The sequence below is a fragment of the Eumetopias jubatus genome, unplaced genomic scaffold (assembly GCF_037043125.1).
Source record: "Eumetopias jubatus isolate StellerSeaLion01/CBP00866 unplaced genomic scaffold, mEumJub1_p1.0 scaffold_12, whole genome shotgun sequence".
NCBI lineage: Eukaryota > Metazoa > Chordata > Mammalia > Carnivora > Otariidae > Eumetopias > Eumetopias jubatus.
Genome location: NW_028274818.1, coordinates 109,925,531 through 109,946,679, shown reverse-complemented (window position 1 = coordinate 109,946,679; position 21,149 = coordinate 109,925,531). Strand labels below are relative to the sequence as shown.

The 21,149-nt window shown below is 60.7% G+C and overlaps 1 protein-coding gene across 7 annotated transcripts in view; it reads right to left on the bottom strand.

The window, feature by feature from the left end:
• Nucleotides 1-21,149, bottom strand: part of MAD1L1 (mitotic arrest deficient 1 like 1) — a 318,559-nt gene that overhangs the window by 74,352 nt on the left and 223,058 nt on the right. For all 7 annotated transcript variants that reach the window (XM_028091876.2, XM_088016764.1, XM_028091878.2 and 4 more), the window contains one exon: nucleotides 18,368-18,458. In XM_028091876.2, the coding sequence (XP_027947677.1) occupies nucleotides 18,368-18,458 (91 nt within the window). The remainder of the gene's footprint in view (nucleotides 1-18,367; nucleotides 18,459-21,149) is intronic.

The following is a 21,149-nucleotide window of genomic DNA, read 5'->3' as shown; positions in this document are numbered from 1 at the left end:
TGCAACCACCACGGGGTCCGGGGAGGGGCCAGCAGCCAGCCCAGAACCCCCAAATGCGCCTGGAAAGGGGAGGAGGAAGGGGATGGGGGAGGAGCAACAGGATCCTCCCCCTTCTGCATGGCACCTCTGGAAAGTAAACACCTTCCCAGGGTTACGGGCACAGGGGAAGGAGGCCCACAAGCCCCTCATGGATGGGGAGAGCAGAGACACCAGCTTTGGCCAGAGCTGTGGGTCAGCAGCCATGGCCCCCTGGGCCCCTCTCCTCAGGGAGAGGGCAGGAAAGAAAGAGCGAGGAAGGCCACCTGCGGTCAGTGGAGGGCGGGCGGTAGCAGCTGGGTGGGGGCCCGGGACCCCGAGGAGCCTGCCGGGGAAGGCCCTGAGCAGGGAGGACTCGGGGCCCTTGACAGGTTTCTGAGAACCTTGTAAAAACCCCAAAGGATAAAGAGACATCCTGTAGTTCCGAATGAATCACAGACTCTCGGGTTGGGAGGTAGTGTTACTAGTCCCTCCAGTTTGAACAGTCTGGGAAAGATGACCGAGTGTGTGAAATCCATCGGCCCCGTGCAGCTGGGCAGAGGCCCAGTGACAGCAGACAGGCTGGCAGCTTACTTTCTGGGCCTCTGGGGGCTGGAGGGTGGGTGGGCACGCAGGGCGGGAGTGCAGGCTTCACGGTCACACGCCTCCATCCACCAGCCCGCTCTGCGTCTACGCTGGGCATCCAGGAGCGAGCCATGAGCCGCGCAAAAACACAGACCCAACTCTCATCACTCACGTGTCCCCAAACGTTGTTCTTCCCTTGGTTTTCCTTCAACCCTTCAAAAATGTAAGAACAAACTACAGTGGGCAGGCCTCAGGCCTGGGCCCACCCCTGCTCAGCCAGAGGGTCAAGTCCCTCCTTCCCTCGGCCACAAAGCAGATGCTCTCCTGGGCCAGAGACAGGACATGACCACTCACGCCAGGGGGCTGCGCGGGGAGGCAGGTGCGGGGTGAGTCAGGGGACCTGCGCCTGGACATCGAGGTCCTGGGACGGTCCCCCTCTGTCATGGAGACGCCAGACACATGTGGGCAGGAAGGAGAACCACTGCTCCCGCCCAGGACCGTGTCATTCTGGGGGCGGTCCTCCCCTCGAGGGTGCACTGCAGGTATAGAAAACATGTGCCAGGGGATTTTAGAATCCCAGCAGGGCTTAGCCAGAGGGGAGTGACAGAGGGAGGAGCCCAGGGAGAAAATTCTTACTGGCTGATGAGGGTCTGATGAGCTGGGACAAATGACCCACTCAAAAGGGTCAGTATTGAGCAGGCCAGGCACGGGGAGGCCTCAGCCCCTGGCATTCACAGTGAGGATGACTCTGTGGGGTTGGCACCCAAACTAATTTGGCCACAGCAAGAGTTGTCTCCCCAGTTTGGGGGTGAGCCATGAAAGCTCCCCCTCCTCACAACTCTGCCTGCAGACAGCAGGATCCCCACCCACCCCAGACGGTGGTCAGTGGCCACTGTGCCCTGGCTGGGATGACCTCTGACCTGGGGAGCCCAGACAGACTTGCTGCAGAGCCCAGCGAACACAGCCCCGTGGCCTAGCCTCCACCTCTGGGGGGGGGGGGGCACCCGTGTCACGGAGAGAGCACCCGCAAGTACCCGTGGCCAGCGCCAGGGTGAGCTTTCCTGCTAGCCACACCACTCAGCACGGCCTCGAGCTCCCTCACCTGGAAAACATGGATGACCCACCCCTGAGCAACGCCGGGGACCAACAGAGTGACCTATATTGAAGACCCTCATAGACCGTAAAGTTCCGTACCACCGTGAACCATTTCCTCAGTGCGTGGGCAGTGGGTAAGGAAGAGGGAGGGGCTCCCCGGCATGTCAGCTGACCTGGGGGCCACAGCCAGACTCCCCGGGTGTGGGACTGGCCTCTGCCCATTCCCTCCGTCCTGTGCGGAGCCATAAGGACCCGGTGGGGCAGGCAGGGCCGCGTCCCTGACTCTGCTGAAGAGAACGGCCACGGGCGCTGGGAAACCTTGCTGAGGGGGCCTGGGGCAGGGGTGGGGGCTGCGGTCCACCCCCCCCCCCCAGGCTCACCCCTGCACCACAACTGGCCTGCAGAGGGGATTGGGGATGGCCAAGCACAGCCATCAGCTGTCCAGGCGGTGCCGAGCCTGCCAGCGCTGGGGCTCAGGAAGCGAGCTCCCCAACCCGGCCAGCCCCGCAGAATCAGGCTGTGAGGACGTAACGTGCCCTGTGGGCGCAGCCGTGGTGGATCAGTCCTGGGCATCCTAGCCCACCTGGCTTCCCTCCCCTTCACGCTCCAACTGACAAGCGAGCCTAAGACCACAGTCTACTGCTGCCACCCTGACTCTGCTCTGCTTCTGTGTGAGGATTAGCATCCAACGCTGGCGCCCCAGTTCTGGGATAGAAACATGCCCACGGGCATAACCCACGCCCTCTCCCCGCAGTTGGGGCAGGCTGCTCCTCGGGAGACGTTCCCGAGCGTGAAGACCCACTGCGGGCCTGAGACCCCCCTCCAGATAAGCAGCCGCAGCAGGACGGTCCCGGGGCAGGTCTCAGTGCCCGCTACCCCCCGAATCCTCCCCATGGGGTCCCCCTCAGCCCCTAGGTCGACGTGGTGCATCGAGGTCTGAGTGTGTGCGCTGAGGCTTGCCCTCTTCAGACACACCAGAGCCCACACCGACGGAGCCTCCCCGGGATGAAGGCCGCACGAGAGGCCCTGGCTCTTCCAGCCTCCCTGCCGGCCCACCTGCTGGAAGCCGGAGATCCTGCCCAGGAGAGACCAGCAGAGTCAGCGAGAACAAGGTGGCTCCTGTGTTAAGCTGGGGTGTTTATAACAAAGCGACAGGGAATGGATGCTGTCTCTAGGGGAGGCTCCGAAAGCAGCAAGACGGAGCACCAAGGGCATCCTGGTCCCCACCGGGTGGGCGGCAGCCTCCTGGGAGGCTCTGGGGCCATGCCTTCGGGATGCTGCAAGGAGCAGGGCCGAGGGCTTACGCTCCGACCTGGGTCACCACAGTGCCAGGAGTGACTGCTGACCCCTGCCCCATCCTGACTGTGGCGGGAAAGTGGGGGGACTCACAGGCAGCTGGGGTCAAGGGCAGGCAGCCCTCCCGCTGCTGCAGGGGCTAAGGGCCCACACTGCAGCACGAGGGACAAGGTGCCCCGCACAGAAGCCCTGGGTCACGGTGCATGTCCTACTCTGTCCTTCACAAACCCTCCTTTGAGGGGAAATAGGCCGAGAGTGGGTCAGGGGACAGAGGCTTGGGGCCCCGAAGGCTGGGGTAGGCGAGGCTCCCTCCCTCGGGCGCACCGGTCCGGGGGAACGAGTCTGGTGGGCTGCTCTCCTGTCTGCTGCAGACAGCTACCACACGGGCCAGCAATCCTTCCTGTGAGCGGGCAGGAAGCAAGTGTTCAGGTCTGTGGGCCACACGGCCTCTGTTGCCACTGCAGCGTGGGGCGGCCTCAGAGGCAGTAGACAGACAGGCACTGCCAGGTTTCAAGAGAGCTCTATTTGCCAAAACACACAGCCGGCTGGCCCTAGCCCGTGGGCTCGGGTTTGCTGACCTCGGGTGGAAAGAATCCGAGGAGGAAAGTGGGAGGAGGAGGAGGAAGGCCCTCCCACGGGGACGTGTACGGGCTGTGTAGCAGGCCGCATCGAGCCCGGTCCAGAGGCCGGTTTCCGGAGCGCCGGTGCCAGGGCCAGAGGAGTGTCCCAGCCCACGGAACCGAGCCAGAGCACACTGAAAACAATAGTGAGCAGACCGCGCTGGCAGGGACAAAGACGGAAATAAGCACCCGCGGCCTGGAGGACGGCGTGTGTGTGACAATGACCGCACCCAGCTGGCGGGCATGTGCCCTTCATCCCGCATCACCCAGATCCCAGCTGCTTCTCCAAGTCACGTGGCGCTGCAAGGGGCTCGGGAGGATCCTGAATAACCCGGCACCCCTGAAGGGGAGACAGCACGACGACCCCTCCCCCCGCAAGGTGCCAGTGGCGCCCACACGGGGACAGACTGTGAACTCACCAGAAGAGAACCGAGAGCCCAGATTTTCCACGGTTCCCAAGGGTGCCAACACCACTCAACAGGGAAGAACAGTCTTTAATACACGTGCTGGGGCCACGGGATGTCCACGGGCAAACGCGTGAAGCTGGACCCCTACCTCACACCATATGTAAAACCAAACTCAAAATCAAACACCCAAACACCTAAGTGTAAGACCTAAAACTACCACCCAGAAGAAAACATGAGCGTAAGCCTTCGTGACGCTGGATTCGGCCATGCATTCCCGGACAGGATGCTGGAAATGAAGAAAAGAAAAAGAAAAACTAAACGTCATCATAGTGAAAAACTTTGTGCTTCAAGGACACCAAGAAAAGGAAAAGACAACGTACAGAGCGGAAGAAAATATTTGTGAGTCACACAGGCAGTACGTGACTCGTACCCACGACGTTGACTCAGTGGTGACAAGACCAGGTAACAGATTCTAAGACGGGCGGGGCTGACGACACACTTCTGCAAGGAGGAGACCCAGAAACGAGTAAGTACGTGACAAAAAGCCCAAAGTTGAGGTCATCGCTAGTGAGGGAAGGGAAACCAAAGTCCCCACGAGGTAACAAGCGCTGGCGAAGGCAGGGAGGAGGCAGAGCCCCCCCCAGACTGCTGCTGTGGATATAAAATGGCGCGGCCGCCAAGGTAACAGCTCCTCGAGCAGTTAAATGTGGAGTCACCGTACGGCCCAGCAAGCCTGCACACCGGGGTCTGCCCAAGAGAAATAAAACCTATGTTCACGAGGAAGCATTCGCAGCATCGTTACTTGTCGCAGAACAAAGGCGGGAAGAACCGTGTCGGCACAGCGGATTGTTACTCAGTTCTGACGTCCGCAACAACGCACGCAGTCCTTGGACACACGATGCTCAGTGAGAGAAGCCCCCCCCCACAGGATCCCATGACAGGATTCCACACAAACGAGACATCCAGAACAGGAGCCCCCACGTGGGTGGCAAGCGGGCCAGGGGCTGCCACGGGGCAGGAGACAGTGGAGGCATGGGATGGCTTTCTGAGGTGATGAGAGTTGTAAGCCATCTGCAAGTCCACCAAAACCACTAAATCGCTCACTTTGCGTGACGTATGTGATACGTGAATCCTATCCCCATAAAGTTTAAAAAAAAAAAAAAAAAAAAAAAAAAAAAAGGCGGCAAGCGGTGGGCACCCAGATGGGAGAGCAGGTCCGGGCTGGGTGAGGGAACACGTGCTGGCTGGGTGTAGGCCCTGACTCCCATGTCACCCCAGGGCCAGCCAGAGGAGCTGGGGGCGCACACCTGTCTGGCCGGGCACCCCTCCGCTGTCCTGTGCAGGACCCTAGAGCTGGGCCCGGACGCTGACTGCAGCGACCACAGGCTGCCCGGCCCCACCAGCAGCGCTGCCCATCTCCAGGGCCTCAGGATGCACCCATCCGGCTGCCAGGCCGCAACATCTGAGCCTCCAGGGCACCCTCGTGCCTCTGTGCCTCCACAGCTGGTCGGAATTCACTGCCACGTCCCCCGTGAGGGACACCCAGCTTCCTGTGTGCGGGCTCCCTGACCCCGGGCCCTCAGGGCTCCTGCAGGCCCCCCCAAGACATTGCACACTGCCAGGCCCCCCATCCCGAGGGCAGAGCTCTGCTCTCTGGTGCTGCCGGCTGTCCTCCCTAGAGATGTCTGGCAGGGGCCCAACCACTCTGCTCAGGCCTGTCTCATCTGGGTCTCGACACACGGGTGCTTCGGGGTGCCTAGCACGTGCAGACCTGGACCACAAGGTAGGGCACAGGCCAGCCTGGGTCCCGGCAGAACTCTAGGACCTGCTTCTCAGCTGTGTTCCCTGCTGCTCAACTGGCCAGGCTGGTGGGGTGGGGTGCACAGGCCTAGTCCCCGAGATGAAGTGTCAATGCCCTGAGGTCCTGGGTGTCTGTAGGCGCCTGCCACCTGGAGCCTTCCACACCGGGCTCAGAAAGCTGAGGGCTGGAGGACACTAGGCGGAAGTGTGGCTGGCGGGTGCAGTCGGGACCCCCCCAGGAGTCTGGCCCTGTGTGGAATTGGGGAGTGCACAGACCAGGTGGCCAGATGCTGTCCTCCCAGGGTCCAGAGTGGACTGTCTCCCAGGGCAGCCGCCCGTGGGCCCAGACAAACTGGACGTGGGCACTGTGGTCATCCTAGGATGTCACGCAGACCCCATTCTTAACCCCCTCCCCCCACGCCCTATAGAGCGGTCCCTGGGCAGGCAGGGGCTGAGCCGTGTGTCAGGACCATGTGGCTGGGCAGCGTGTCCACGGGGCTCTGCCTGGTACACCACCCCCTCTCGGTAAAAGGAGGCTGCCTTTCGGCTTCTGTGTGGGCAGCACGGTGTGGTGGACACCAGGGAGGCCCGGGAGCAGAGGGGAACACAGGCGCCCCGGCCGGCTCACCACGGGACGTCCAGCCCCCGGGAGCAGGGGCTCACAGAGGCTTCCAGCAGGTGGTGATTCCGTGAGGATCAGGCTTTGTTCTGTCCCCCAGACCGGTGAAGGGGACCCAGTGCCTGGTCCACAGCCAGAGCCCCATAGGGACCCACCAAGGGGAGCCAGGGACCCCACAGTGCCAAGGGCCGCCTGCGGGCTCCCACCCCACTCTTAGGGCAGCCCGTGTCGCCCCAGGCGGCACGCCTCGTATGACCTCTGCTTCGTCACCGACCTCCCGCTCAGCGGTGAGGGCAGGCCCCCGGGGCGTGGCGCAGGCGCCTACGAAGCAGGGGCATCTCAGCGGGGAGCGGTTCCCACGGGCGGGAGTGCCGTGCACGTGGGACAGAGCGGCAGCTCGGCTGACATCCGCGGCTAGGTGGCGGCTCTGAGGAGGAAAGGGGGAAATGGCCGTAACGCGCCGAAGACGGGTGGCCTTGTGTGATTCGCAGCTGAGGCGCTGGCGGTCCTGACAAGAACCTCAAAGGGAGAAGTTCTAGGCTTCCTTAGACGAGCAGGTGACCCACGCCTGTGTCACTCGTGGACGGAACTGGCGCTTCTGCCAAAGAACCACCCAGTCGAAGCAGAAGGCCAGGGCCGGACACAGGGTGGCTGGGGTCGCGGGGGCGCCTGCCGCACGTTTTTGGGAGAGCAGCCATGGGCCAGGCGGGGCTGGGCCACAGTGTGCGCCCCGCTCACCCCCCCAGAGCCTGACTCTGCGCTAGCTCACAGGAATGGCTGCCCCCTGTGCGTCCTGAGTCCCACGGGCAGGGGGTGGCGGGCAGCACCTGGGGCCCCTCCGCCCCCAACCGTGCTGGCCCTCTCCCATCTGCAGAAGAGCGAGGGCGGGGGCCATCATCCCTGAGGACCTTCCGGGCCTGGGGCTCACAGGCCTGCATGGAGGGCGAGACCCAGGGGCCCCTGCCCGGCCCGGGAGGGAGGGTGCCTGCCACCGGGGCCTGATGCACATATCAACAGGCCCTGCTGGAAGAGGCAGGGACGCAGAGAGAATTAAACAGCATGGTTAAGTAAGTGCTGGTCCTCATGCATATTTATAAATCACCCGGCCTCAAAGCTAAATCAATCTCTCTCCGGCTGAAGGAAGCACAGCTCAGGGAGAAGAGCGGGGGCCTCGGGGGCGCCCTCTGGGTCTCAGGGCCGGGCTTCCTAGACAGGGAGCACAGCCCTCCCGGGCCCTGGTGTTGTGACCTTGCCCCCACCCCCCCCCGCCACCCCGGCCCTGTGTCTTCTGCAGCCTGTTTCACCCCAGCCTGCGGACACACTCTGCACAGGCCCAGGGCTGGTGCTCCAGGGGCTCAGGTGTCACGTGACCTTGGGCAGGTCCTGCAGGCATGGGACTTGTGTCCTTCTGCCTCACGGGCAGAGGGGAGCCAGTGCGGTTTTTGCCCGGTGCTTACTGGGCTCTCACAGGGACACTCCCTGGCTCCGAAGCCTTGGGCACATAGCAGGCCTCGTCCCTCAGAGCGGGGAGCACGAGCCCACGGGACAGCGTGCCAGCACATGTGGAAAGTGTAGGGAATGGGGGCAGGGGTCCCACATAGCAGCACAGGGTGAGCACCCGCCTCCACCCTCTCCCCCAGATCCCCAGCATCATGACCAGCTGGCCCGCCTCCTGGCTCAGAGATTGAGAAACTGAGGCCCAGAGAGGACTGGAGGCCCACACGCCTGCCCAGGACTGGTCACTGGGGTGGGGGCCACAGAGGCTGGTCCCCTCCTCAAGACACAGACTTCTCACCGAGGGGGCAACGGGTGCTTTGCAAGCCTCCATCTGCCCCTGGGCCAACATGGCCAAGAAGATGCCAGGGACCACACGGGCCCGGCCCCCCTGCCTCCATTTCCCCTCCTGTCCCCCCAGGACAGAGGCTTGATCAGAAGCTGGGCACTCGGCAGTCTGTGGCGAAGGCTGCCACCTCTCAGTGGGCTGTCCCGATTTACGACGGGGGTCTGTGTGCCTACTGTGTCCAGCGCCATGCAGCCAGCCCCAAAGGGACAACCCACAGCAGCCGCTGGGGGGCCTGGGGCCCCTGGTCAAAGACCCTCCCAGGCGGCCCCAGGAGCACAGCAGAGGGAGGACAGAGCCTGGGGGAGTGGGGCCTGCCTGGGTCAGTACACGTGGGTAAGGCCCTTCTCATGCTGCCCTCCAGGCCACTGTGCTGCATCTCAGAGCCCAGCCCCAGCTCAGAGGCCATGCCGTGATGCTGGTCTGGAGCTCTGCTGGTGAGGCATGATGTTTCCAAGAGGCAGAAGGGCAGGACCCGCAAGGAAGGCTCTGGTGGCCTTGGGCACTGGCGCAAGCTGCCTACACAAGACTCCTAACCTCGGGAGGTGAGCCGAGATGGGGCTCTAGGGCTCTACCCCGGAGCTCCAGAGGGGCGGGTGACCAACACCACGAGCACATCAATGCCTCCCTCCTCCCGGAGATGAGCGGGGGTGCCCATCCCTCCTTGGCACCCACACAGGCCAGGCACAGAGCTCCCTCAGCCGTGAACACAGAGGCCTGGCCTAGCTAGCCGCTCAGCCTCTCCTCCAGGTTCCGGGAGCAGCCCCAGGAGGGGGCACTTCCCTGTACTAGTTCTGAGACGAGACCAAGTCTCACACGCTCGGAGCCTCAGTTGCTGGTCTCCCAGATGGGGATGGTACTGCTCACCTTCCCAAGTGCTTGGGGAGAGGGGACATGTACGCAATCTTAAACCATATGAGCTTTGCTAAGTACACAGAGCCCAGAAGGACCTCCGGCGTGAAAACCAGAGTCAATCCTGACAGGCTTCACCCACGTCTGCCAGACGCAGCCCAGACCGCTGCGTCTCCACACGGGCCCACGTGTAGAGGACCCAAGCCTTTCTCGAGCCGCCAGCAAACTGGGGGCAGGGAAGCCCAGGTGCAAACCTGCTCCCTCGAAGCAAGGAGGGGGCAGAGACCATGGCACAGAGCGGGGGGGCGGGGCACAGGACAGGGGTCTCCCCCACCCCCACACTGTGTGTTCACTGCCCCAGTGGCCATCAGCACTGGCCTCATCCATTCTCCCCCAGACTGGCTCAGAGGCCGTGAGAATGGCAGAGCTAGATGTCCCATACTGGAATCTATTCCCGCACAGGACACCTGCCTCGTACTACACACCTGGCCACTGCAGTGCGCCTATGGGGCGGCCTTGCTTTCTAGGGGACCTGGGCCTCGGGAGGGCCGGCCACCTGGCCGGGCAGAGCCTGGGGAACCACACGACCGCCCTCACGGGCCCGCTCTGGTGCCATCCCCGCCACGGTTGCTCGGGAGGAAGCAAACGCTGACGAAACTGCCCCCTTCTAAGCCTGGGTTTCTATCAAGTGCGCCTGGGGCTCCCGACAGCCCAAGTGGTGGCAGAAGGGGCAGGTCAACGAAAGACGGAGCGGTCCAGAGGCTGGACTCTGGGAGGGTAGAGCAGAGTCCACTGGTGATTTCTGCACAGATGGGACAGGGTCCCCACCAGACCAGACCCAGCAGATCCTCATGTCCCACCAGCTTGGGCTGGGCCCCAGCTCCGCCAGCCAGTGGGCAAGGGCCCTGACTCAGGTCGGGAGGGGGGACAGCAGAGACCGTCAGCGCGTGCACCCATCCGTCTGCTGCGTCCCGTCCCTGCTGCACATGCCTCTGTGAATCTCCCGTGCCGCCATTTTGTCCGTAAACCACCTCTGCAAAATCACCTTCCTATAAGAGAAATTCTGTAACCAGTTGGCACTCCCTCCTGTGGGGCTGCCAAGAGGCTCAACATCAACACGGCTCAGAAGCCAGGACATCTGTGGTCTGTTTCTTGTGGTATCAGGTTGTCAGCAGCTGGGAATGCTCTGTACAGTACTGGGATCTTATCTAAAGGGAATAGATGTGACTACAGAAAACAGTCAAGGCGATACTCATACTCCGAAGAAACCCAAACTCTCCAAGCAACCTTGACTCGTCCAGAACCTTCCGTGGAGAGTCCCGAGTGTCCTGGGACGCTGGCATTTCCCTTGACTATTCCAGAACCTGTCGTGGAGAGCCCTGAGTGCCCCGGGAGGCTGACACTCCCCTCAGTGTTCCAGAACCTTCCGTGGAGAGTCCCAGAAGGCCTGGGAGGCTGACGTTCCTTGTCCTCTGTGCCACAGAAGGAAACAAGTGCACACGGTCCTGCCGGGTCCCCCAGCCCCTCCCAACGGCCTGCTCCCTCTCCTGCACATCACCATCTCAGCGCTCTACTCATGTACACGCTTAGCCCACTGTTTGTCTCTTCCCCCCATAACACAAGCCCAGGGAAGTGGGGCCCTGGCTGCTTCAGCCTGTACCGTACCCCAGGTTAGTTAGAGCAGCACCCACACAGTGGGGCCCAGCAAGGTGGGCTGGCTCGCGGAGGGTCGGACACCCCACACCCAGCACCGGGCTGGCCAAGTGACTGCTGCTCAGCCCACGGGGCCCCTCCCTCCCTCTGGCCAAGGCTGTGGTATAGGGAGGGCGTGGGGCCTGGAAAGACGTTCAGAAGGAATTTTGGGCCCCGAGCCCTGGAATAGCCACTTGCGTAGGAAACATCAGCCCCGACCCCAGCAGAGCCCCTGGGTCACAGGGAGGCCAGCCAGGAGACGGGGCTGACCAGGTGGAAGGCAAAGTGGAGACAGAGCAGGGAAACCAGTGTGGGGCAGGATTAGCGAAGCCCCTTTGCCCTGGGCGTTCTGATGACTGCAACCCCAAACACCCTCACTCATCAAACGGGATTCTTGACAGCATAATGCACTGGGCTGCCATCTTCCTCCCGGGCAGCCACATCTTCTGTCCCTACACACATTCCCCGAGGAAGCCGGTGGGGCCAGAGACGCCTGGACACAGCAGGGGACAGGGAGGGCCATGCGCTCCGCAGACAGGACCCCCCTTCCCTAAGCGCCGGTGCAGGCTGCCCACTGAACAGACAAGAGCCACAGCCACCAAGGGAGAAAGGGCCTCCACCACACGAGACACCCCCAAAGACCCTCTCCGCAGCACCCCTGCCTCACGTGGCACAGAGACGGGGCAGGGGGACAGACGCGCACACAGAAAGCCCCTCTGCCACCCAGCTCCTGTCCCTGGAGCACCTGACTTCTGCCGGTGGAGGGGGGCAGTCTGGCCCCAGAGCCCATGGCACGTGTACCCCAGGTGCGATTGCTCCCCCTCTCCCCCCCCGCAGAGACGGTGCTGCAGGTCAGGGACGGGGGTGTCTGCCGAACTCCACCAGGGCAGACATGCTGCGGGTGCCCCTCCCAGCTGGGCCGCATGGCCTGGCTCCCAAACACAGGGGACAGCCTGCCATGCAGGCTGACACTTGCACGTCTACACGAGGGACAGGGCACAACCCTACAAGGGCTGAGCAGAGCCGGCACCCCCGCGGCAGCCAACCTCAGACCCCCGTCTGGTGGGGCTGTGACCTCCGCCGGTGTCAACAGGAGCAGGTTGGGACGCAAATCCAGGGTGGGGCGGGGGGTCCCGCTGGTCCTGGGACACTCACAAAGGATAGGAAGCCCGGGACAAGTGCTCCCTAAGCTGGCCCTCCTTCTGCCGGTCTGCCTCTTTGGTCACGGACTCCCCTCGACTTGATGGGACCCAAGGGAACCGCTGCGATGGCCGAAGAGTCCTGCACCGGCGTCAGGACAACGGGTCTCTCCCGGCTCTGCCCCAGGGGCTTGGGGCCTCAGTTCCTGGGAGGGACACACGGGTGCCACTGGGCACGAGGCTGTAGCTGGCTGAGTGGGGCTCAGGACCCACAGGCGGTCCTGGGACGAGGGCGCTGCCCTCCGCCCACCAGCCTCACCCCACGGCTGCCACACTCCAGGCCCACTCAGGAAATTCAACTTGCCTAAAGATGACACACACGACTCCTCATCACGCCCGGTGTCCAGGCTCCTAGAGGGCTGGGTAACACAAAGTGCATGGCGAGGAGCGCGCGGCGGGCAGGTGTCCGCACGCGGTCTGAGAGCGGCGAGGCTGCCGGGGGCCACAGATGGCGCGGGTGCCACTGCCCCCCCCACACACCAGCGGCAGAGCAGGCCAGCCTGGCACCCTGAGGGTCACAGGGTGGAAAGACCCCGTGTGCACACGGGGGAGAGGCCATGCGGGCCAGCAGCGTAGGGGGGTCTGCAGCCCCGCGGAGATGCCTGCTGGCACCGGCTCATGGGATGTGAAGGGGCTTATTATTCAAGACACGTCGTTCTCCTCATAAAAAAATCAAAAGAAATCAGTGCCTGTCGAAATGTCTCCACATAAGTGCACATCAGCAAGCTGGCTTTTCTTAGTCCTCGGCGTTAATAAACATGAGCAGCCGGGCGCCACGGTGGGGAAAGGAGGCTCTCTCCTCAAGTGTCTTGTTTTACACGCCCGTCCGGGAGCATGGGTCCGCAGCACATGCCTGCCCACTCACTCCATGTGTGAAGGGGCACATGTGGCTGCCCCGAGGAGGGTCACAAACCTCCGTAGCGGAGCTCAGAGTCCGCGTGTGCACTTGCCCGGCCAGGACAGTGAAGGAAAGACCCCCGACCCAGAGGTAACATAGGAGAGGAACACCTGTCTGTAAGCGTTCAGGTGGGGCACAACAGGGACCCCGTAAATGCAGACACAGTAGCCTTCCTGCGCAGAAGAGTAATCATCCCACGATGTCTGGACCCCAGAGGTTTACCCTCATCTCCCACGAAACCTAACAATTTCTACAGTGGTTGGGAGAGCTAGATATGTTCATTCCAGGGGGCACATAAAAGTAAACAAGAGGTGCCAGGAAAATCCTGCAGGAGAAGTCACGGGGCCGGGAAGGACAGGATGCACCAGCGGGGGAGCCACCCGGGCCCGAGGGGGCAGCACCGCACCCCAGTGAGGACAGGCTTTGCAGTAAGTGGTCCTGGGGCTACCGGAAGGAGCCCTACTAGGGAACAGGCTGATGTCAGGCTTTGTACCTTGTACAACATCAGACCAAACCCAAATGCCGCATCAACTGCAGATTTACATGTGAAAAACAAAACTGCCATGGAAGAACCCTTCACAACCTGAGCCAAAGACAAAACGTCGATAAATGCACCTATATAAAAACCTGAATACCAAGAACTACTCGGTTAAAAATGCCTCAAGCAAAGTCAAAAGACAGACGATCAACTGGAAAATACAGTCACAACTTAAAACAAAAACACCTCAACTCCTCAAATACAAATAGCTCCACAAAATCAACAGGACCAACAACCCATTTGAAAAACGGACCAAGGACATTAGCACATATGAACGTACTTAAAGGCCCTCACTCCCGTGATAAAAAGACTGAAGGTTGAAAGTATACTGGCCTACCCCCCCCCCCATCCCCGCGGGGGCAGAAGATCTCCCGGGCGTCACAGTGCACTCTTGGTGAGGCTACGGGGAGCCGGTGCTCTCCTAGGCTGCAGTTGACGCCGTCCCACAGCAGCATCTACCAAAATAAGTGCAGGTACCCTCTGATCCCACGATCTCCCTCCCAGAAATTTATCCTACACACATGCACACATGGAGATGCCATACACCGAGCCCTTTGTTCCGGTCACCCTCTCTGGGGCTCACCCTCCACCCACGCATCCACAGGTGGGGTTCTGCCCCTCCAGGAAGGAACTCAGAGAGCATTGCAGGAGTGTGGGCAAAGGGCCAGCCAGGCCACAGGGGAACAGAGCAGGAGGGTTCTAAGAAGCAGCGATCAGGCCTGCCTTCGGCTCAGGGCTCCCTGGCAGGTGGGGGCAGGTGGGGGTGGGGGGGGCCGGGCAGGCCAGGCAGGAGGAACCTGCAGGTGGAGGGAACCAGTGGGCACCTGGGGGGCCATCCTGTCACAGCGTCAGAGGGGAGAGGGCAGCACAGTGTGAGGAGTGCAGCACGCCCTCCCCCAACCTCGTATTCAAGAAGAGGGAAGGAGGTGGAGGCTGGGAGGGTCTGATGAGACAGGGCTGCTCGCCTGCTGACGCAGGGACGGGAGCGGGGACGTCTCCACGGGCACCGTGAGCTTTCCGCTCACAGGCAACCCAGCAATTTTCTACCCACTCCATTTCCAAAAAAGATACTTATTTCAAATGTCACTGGGTTGCAGTCTGGTCCCTTTCCTGAGCAGCGCTGCCGGCTGGCTACAGGCAGCCCCACCCAGCCCCGGGGGAGCCGGCGCATGCTGGGGGGGGAAGCGGGACCTGCGCCCACCCCTGATGGTCACCTGGCTGAATAAGCAGCGTGATCAGGCAGCACGGAGGGGCAGTGGGACGTGGGCTCCACTCCCAGAGATGAATTCTGCTTGATTACATGCTGAAGCATTTACAGGGAACGGTGCAGATGTTTGCAATTTGCTTTAAAATGCATCAGAAAAATGTAAAAGCATTGATGGATGGCAGAGGGGTGGTATCAGGAGGCCCCCACAGTAAGATGCTCGTGCCCGGATGTGGGTGGTGGGTAAGCGGGTCTCCATGGAGGAATTCGCCCGGCTGTGTTGTACGTTTGAGAATGCTCACCCAGCGCTGGGGCAAACCCAGGGGGGCCGAGGGCCCGAGTGCAAGTGTGCGGCCAGGCTGTGCTGTGCACACTCGGGTGTCCAGCCAGGGCTGCTGACCGACACGCGTCTGCCGCCCCTCTCAGCTGCACCTCCGGAGCTTCATGTGGCCCGTGACTGTCACCGTCCCCACATCTGGCCTATCAGAAACACGACTGGGGAAAGCATGTGTGTCGCCAAGGTAAGGCACGGGATGGCGGTGTTACTACTAACTCTGGCCGACCTGGGAGCCATCACCGCGGTCACCAAAGTGGCCTGAGACCAGGGCCACAGGCCACGGTGAGGGCCACAGCCACCACCCACACCAGAGCCCACTCACCGAGGAGGCCAATGAGACATGAGTCCTACTGCCATTCCGCAATCATTCTCTTGGCTCTGGGAAACCGAGGCCCGCGGACAGGTGTGCGGGGCAGGGCCACGGTGGGAGGGAGCAGGGGGCCCAGGGCCGGGGTTGCCTTCCCGTTCCACGGCGGCCAGGCCCCAGCTCCGGCAGCCACACGGGAAGCACAGGGCGCCCCCTGCCTCCAGGCCCAGCCGTCCAGGTGGTCTGCTCACTCCCAGCCCCGGGACATCTGGACCTAGCCCAGGCCATCCTGCCCCTACAGAAGGGGTCTGTGAGCGAGCCACTCACGCGCTGGCTAACTGTGGGCCTCGGTTTCCCCATCTCTAAAGAGGGGCGCACACGAGACAGCAGCAGTCCCCTGCGGCTGGCAGGAGTCCCCTCCGTGGGCTGGGGCACCGGGATGAGCGTGGGAACAGCCCGGCCGCACAGGCCTGCGCCCCACACCGTCCAGAGAGTGCAGAGCAGGCTCGGATTGGTGACGGGAGCTGTTGCCTCACCAACCAGCTGTGAACTGATTACAAGAAGTTCTAACTAGGGGCGCTCCCTCTCCAAGCATATGTTCCCAATTAAGTCAAACTGCAGCTGATTTTAATCAATCTTCCTCGAAGCGGCCCAACTGGAAGCCTGTCCGCAGAGGGGAGAGGGGAGAGGGAGGAGGGCGTGTGCACAGGAGCGCCCAGCCGGCCGCGGCTGGACTGCGCGGGGCTCGCTGGGCAGCAGTGGCAAAGACACCCGTGGCAGGCCTGCTGCTTCCCAGGCCCCGGCACAGAGGTGAAGGGCTGAGGTCTCTGCCCTCCACACGCGTTTCCTCTCCCCAGGCGCCCACACGTGCACACGGTTCTCCCGAAGTTATAAAGGACGAACTGGGGCTCACATGGGAAAGCCAACATGCCTAAAGCCACCCGGGCAAGAGGCGGGACAGGGGTCCAGTTGAGGACCCCACGATGCCCTCCTGTTTCTGAGCGTCCAAGTCGCCTTCACACCCATTTCGTGGCTGCCTAGACCCCAGCCAGACACAAGTTCTTCCTGTCCGCTCTGCGTGACCAGCATGGCCACTCACCTTGCCCTGACTCGCCACCTTCACTCCTGTCTGTCCCGGGGGGTCAGGGTGCCAGGGCGGAGCCCCCGTGTCTCTGCACCCTCAGCAGGGCCTGGGCTCACTGGCGCTTGTCGTGAGCCGGAAGAAGGGATGGCGTCTGGGTCAGACAGAACCGCTGCTGCTACAGCAAGCGTCCAAGCCCCCTGAATGGTCAGCTCAGCCCTGGGCGGGCAACCTGTGCCTGCCCACCGCACCGCACGACAGACGCGGGTTGGCGCAGCTGGTGGGGGGAGCGGGCCAGGAGACAGGGAACTGGGTGCCCAGCCCAGCTCTGCCTCTCCTGCTGGGTGCCCTCGACCGAATGACTGCCCCTCCCTGACCGGACGTTTCCTCATCAGGGAAACGCGGAAGCAGGACCTCCTCCTGAGGACCGTGGGCACAGAGAGAGGTCTGCAGAGCACAGTGATGGCGCGTGGCCGGCCTTCCTGAGATGGACCCCACTCTAGGTGCAGGAATGGCCCTCGTGGACTCGAGCTGAAAGCGGGAGCATGGACAGACTGTCACGGCCCTGCTCTTACTGCCTCTCAAGGTCTGACAGCACTGCCGCAGGACCAGCAAACGTCCCCGGGCCTGGGACACCCACCAGAACAGAGGAGGCAGCGGCGCGTGGCTATCTAGAAGCCTCCACCACCCACTCCTCTGCACTTCAGCCCTGCCACCCCCGCCCCAGGGCTGTGGCGGAGCTCAGGGCGTACCGCCACACCCCCGCACACGCACCTGAGCCCCCAGCATGATGGAAACCTGGCCCCACAAGCCTGTCCCCGGCTCCCGCAGCTCCCACAGGCACGGACACGGACGCCACCTGCCCCCGTGAGCAGGTGCCCAGCCCCTTGACCGTGAGCAGCTCCAGGACTTGCTGTAAGACCTCTGCCCCACCCGAGGGTCGGCGTGGAGCTCAAAGTATCTCCACCCAGGAACACCTGACACGGAAAGAGCACCGGACACCCCATCTCCCAGGATGGCGAATGTCCATCAGCCACAGTGCTCACCTGCACTGCACCCCAGAAACCCTGCCAAGAGCCACAGCAGGCTCCCTGGGAAAGGCCTGGAAGCCCAGAGGCAGGGAAAAAAAGAAAGATTTCAGCAGGACTCACTGTACCCCAATCACGGCGGGGGGGGGGAGGCGGCCTGGGCAGCCATCAGCCCTGCTCATAGGCTGTGCCCAGCTGGACACGCAGGAGACACCCGCCAACCCCGCTCTGACAGGGCCCGGCTGATGGGCCGCTGGGGTCGGCCTGCCAACAGCCCAGCTCTCCCTCCCGAGGACCGCGGCCCAATTAAACAGTGCGGCTCCTAGAGATGAACATTGCCAGCCACGGCTCATGGCACCCTGCTTCATCAGAGTTGTCACTTCTCCCGACTCCAGGAATCGGTAATAAAAAAGAGATGTGATTTGCCTCTAATAGGTGTCAAGATAAAATCAATGGCCTGTCCAAAATCTGGGTAATCACAAACCTGCAGGTTCCTTGCTGTGGAACAATTCAGACAGGAGGATAACAATGAAAAACAAACTTGGAGTGAACACTGTGAACAGCAGTGTGACCTTGCGGCTGCAGGCGGGTGGGGACGGGCCTGGCTACGAGCCCAAACAGAGATGGTCCCATGGGCCGTGGCCAGTGTAGGGGGAGGGGAGGAACATCGATGGAGCACAGGACCGGGGCCATGGGCTGGTGACATGCGGCCCGAAGGCAGGACACCCTCTCTGCTGAGCTCTGCGACACATGCTCTCAGCCAGCCAGGGGTGCGTGCATCCGGGGAGGGCCCCAACTAGGTTGTGCCTGGTGACCCAGAAGACGGGACGTCTGTGGGTGTGGGAGGCACAGACACGGACACGCAGGAAGAAGCCAGGAGGGCAGGGCGTGCTTGCTGGGAGAATGCGGAGTTCTGGGAGAAGCCTCCACCCGTGGCCGCCCGCCAGTATACACCTGCAGGGTGAACCGCTCAAGCTGCATCTCCAGCATCTTCTTGTCTTCTTCCAGACGACTGCGCTCCCCTTCCAGCTCCTCAATCTTCAACCTGCAAGAAGAGCCAGACCATCAGGACATACACCACAGCTTGCACATCCATTCCGGCAGACAGGGTTCTGCTGCACTGGGGGTGTGTGTGTGTGTCTCTCTCTCTCTCTCTCACGCAGGCCGGGAGTGCAGCCCACGTGTCTGTTCTGACCAAGATGGTTCTGCAGGGGGTCTTCACTGACCACAACTCGGAGGGAGGGGTGGCCAACCGTAGGCAGGACAGGTAGGAGCTTGCACGTGTCCTGTGCCTGATGGTCCACTCCCAGGAGGTGTGACCACATGTCATAGAGGACACAGAACCACGGAGATGGCCTGAAGAGAGATGCGGGCTGGGGAGGGAAGCTCGACTGGGCGGGGAAGTAGGCTCAGGGGACCGTGCAGAGTCCCTCCTCCATCATGGGCCCAGAGGCTATGCGAAGGCCAGTGGCCGACACGGGCGAGCGGCAGGCTTCAGCTCACTGTAAGAAAGTCTTATTTTTGTCTTCATTTTTTAAAGTTAATTTTCTGAAAGGCACTATATTCACGTGATTTAAAAATCAAAAAGTGTGTCCAGGAAGCAGTGCCCAGCACGTACCCAGGCTGAGGAATAGGGCCTTCCCCACCACCAGCCAGAATGGAAAGCTCACATTTCATAGATTATTCAGGAAGGTCTTGGCTCAGGAGCGAGAGATAATTATCTCTAGACTGAGAAGTGCTCCAGGACAGCCCAGCAAATCACACAAGATCTGAAAGGACCAAACTCTTTCCAAGAAACCTAATTGAATCTCTGAAAAAGCTCAAGAAGATTTATATGAATACAAAAACATTCAGAATCCAACAAGCCAAAATTCAGTGTCTGCCAACTAATCAAGGCCTAGTAGGCATTAAAAGAAGTAGGAAAATATGACCCATAATGAGGAGAATAATCAATCAATTGAAACCGACCAAGAACGGCAGACATTAAGTAGCATCCAAGGACATTAAAACGGTTACTGAAGTGCTGGGACACGGGAGCAGCAGTCTGCTGTTGAGCAGCTCAGCCGGGTAAGGAGGAAAGAGCAAGACAACCCAATCCCTGGAAGGGAAGGCCCAGCAACCGAGCTGTGACAAACACCGGAGGGGCTGATGACAGAGTCGACCCTGCAGGAGAAATTACACACTTGAAGACTACAGAAAAGACAAAAACAAAAAACAAAAAACGACAACCCAACACACAAAACACTCAAAATAATCCCGAGTAAAATAGACAAGAAAAGGAATATTTAAGACTGACAAGGTCGTCACTGAGCTGTGGGGTGATTTCACAGAGCACAACGTCCGCGTGGGTGGAGCCCCTGGAGGGAAGGACGGGGGGGTGGGGTGGGGCGGGGCAGAGAAGGACAAACACTGCAAGAAAGTGCTGCATTTGATGAAAAGTATACACAGATCTAAGAAGCTCAACAAACCCCAAGCACAAGACACAGCCCCCTTTGCACATGACAAAGAAAAGAAAAATCTCTGAAATACTGAAATAAGAAAAAAATGCCAACCTAGAATTCGATTCCCAATGAAAATATTCATGAAGATGTTCTGAGGCAAACGGAACCTACAAGAACGCATCACCAGCAGACCCGCTCCACGAGGGAGGCCAAGGGAAGCCCCTGCAGTAGCAGGACAGGGACGCTGCACGGAGACTCAGATCCACACAAAGGAGCGAGGAGCAGTGGAGAGCGTGACTACGCTGGCAACTACATGGTTTTCGACTTCATCTAAATCTTATAAGGACACTGAAATTACTAGCTTCTATTTGCAGTTGATGTACAGTTGACAAACACCATCACACGAGTTTCAGGCATGTGACACCGTGACTCTGTGACTATGGACATCACGAACGGTTCACCACAGTGTGGTGACTGTGGATGTCGCCGTCTGTCCCCACATGAAGTTACTGTGTGGTCATGGGCTGCATTCCCTGTACCGCACGCCACACCCCGAGGCTTACCTGTTTTATAACTGTAGGTCTGTACCTCCTAATCCCCCCACCGGTTTTGCCCACCTCTCCCCCTCTGGTAGCCAGCAGTTTGCTCTCCTATCTGTGAGTCGTCTCTGTTTTGTTTCATTGGATCACTTGTTTCATCTTTGAGATTCCACGTGAGTGTAACGCTACGGCATTTGTGTTTCTCTGATTTAGTTCACTGAGCATAACAGCCTCGAGGTCCATCCGTGTCGTCACAAATGGCAAGATCTCATTCTTTTTTATGGCTGAGTAATATTCCACCGTGTATCTATACACGGCATCTTCTAGTTAAGATACAAAAGCAAATTCCTATTTTCTGAAGAGATCGTTTCAACGAAACTAATAAAAGCGTACTGGGGTCTGAGGTAGACGTCTAGCTAGAATGTGTGACACGCACAGCACAGAGGCTCGAGGGGAACATCAGACCCATGGGGTTACGGGGCTGCCCGTGTGGGAAGGTACAGCATCGCTTACAGGAGGACCGTGGTAAGTGGAAAATGTGTACCGTAACCCCGAAAACCCCCAAACAGCCAAGAGTGACAACTAATAAGTGGAAAAAAAGAAATACAATGAAATAATGAAACACACCCACTGAATGAGAAAGAAGCCAGAAAATCAGGAGAATGGGGATGCAGGGGAGGAGCTGAGATGAGGAGGAGAGAGTGAGACCCAGCTTTACCAGCCACCACATGGCATGGGAGCCGCCTACCCACCCGC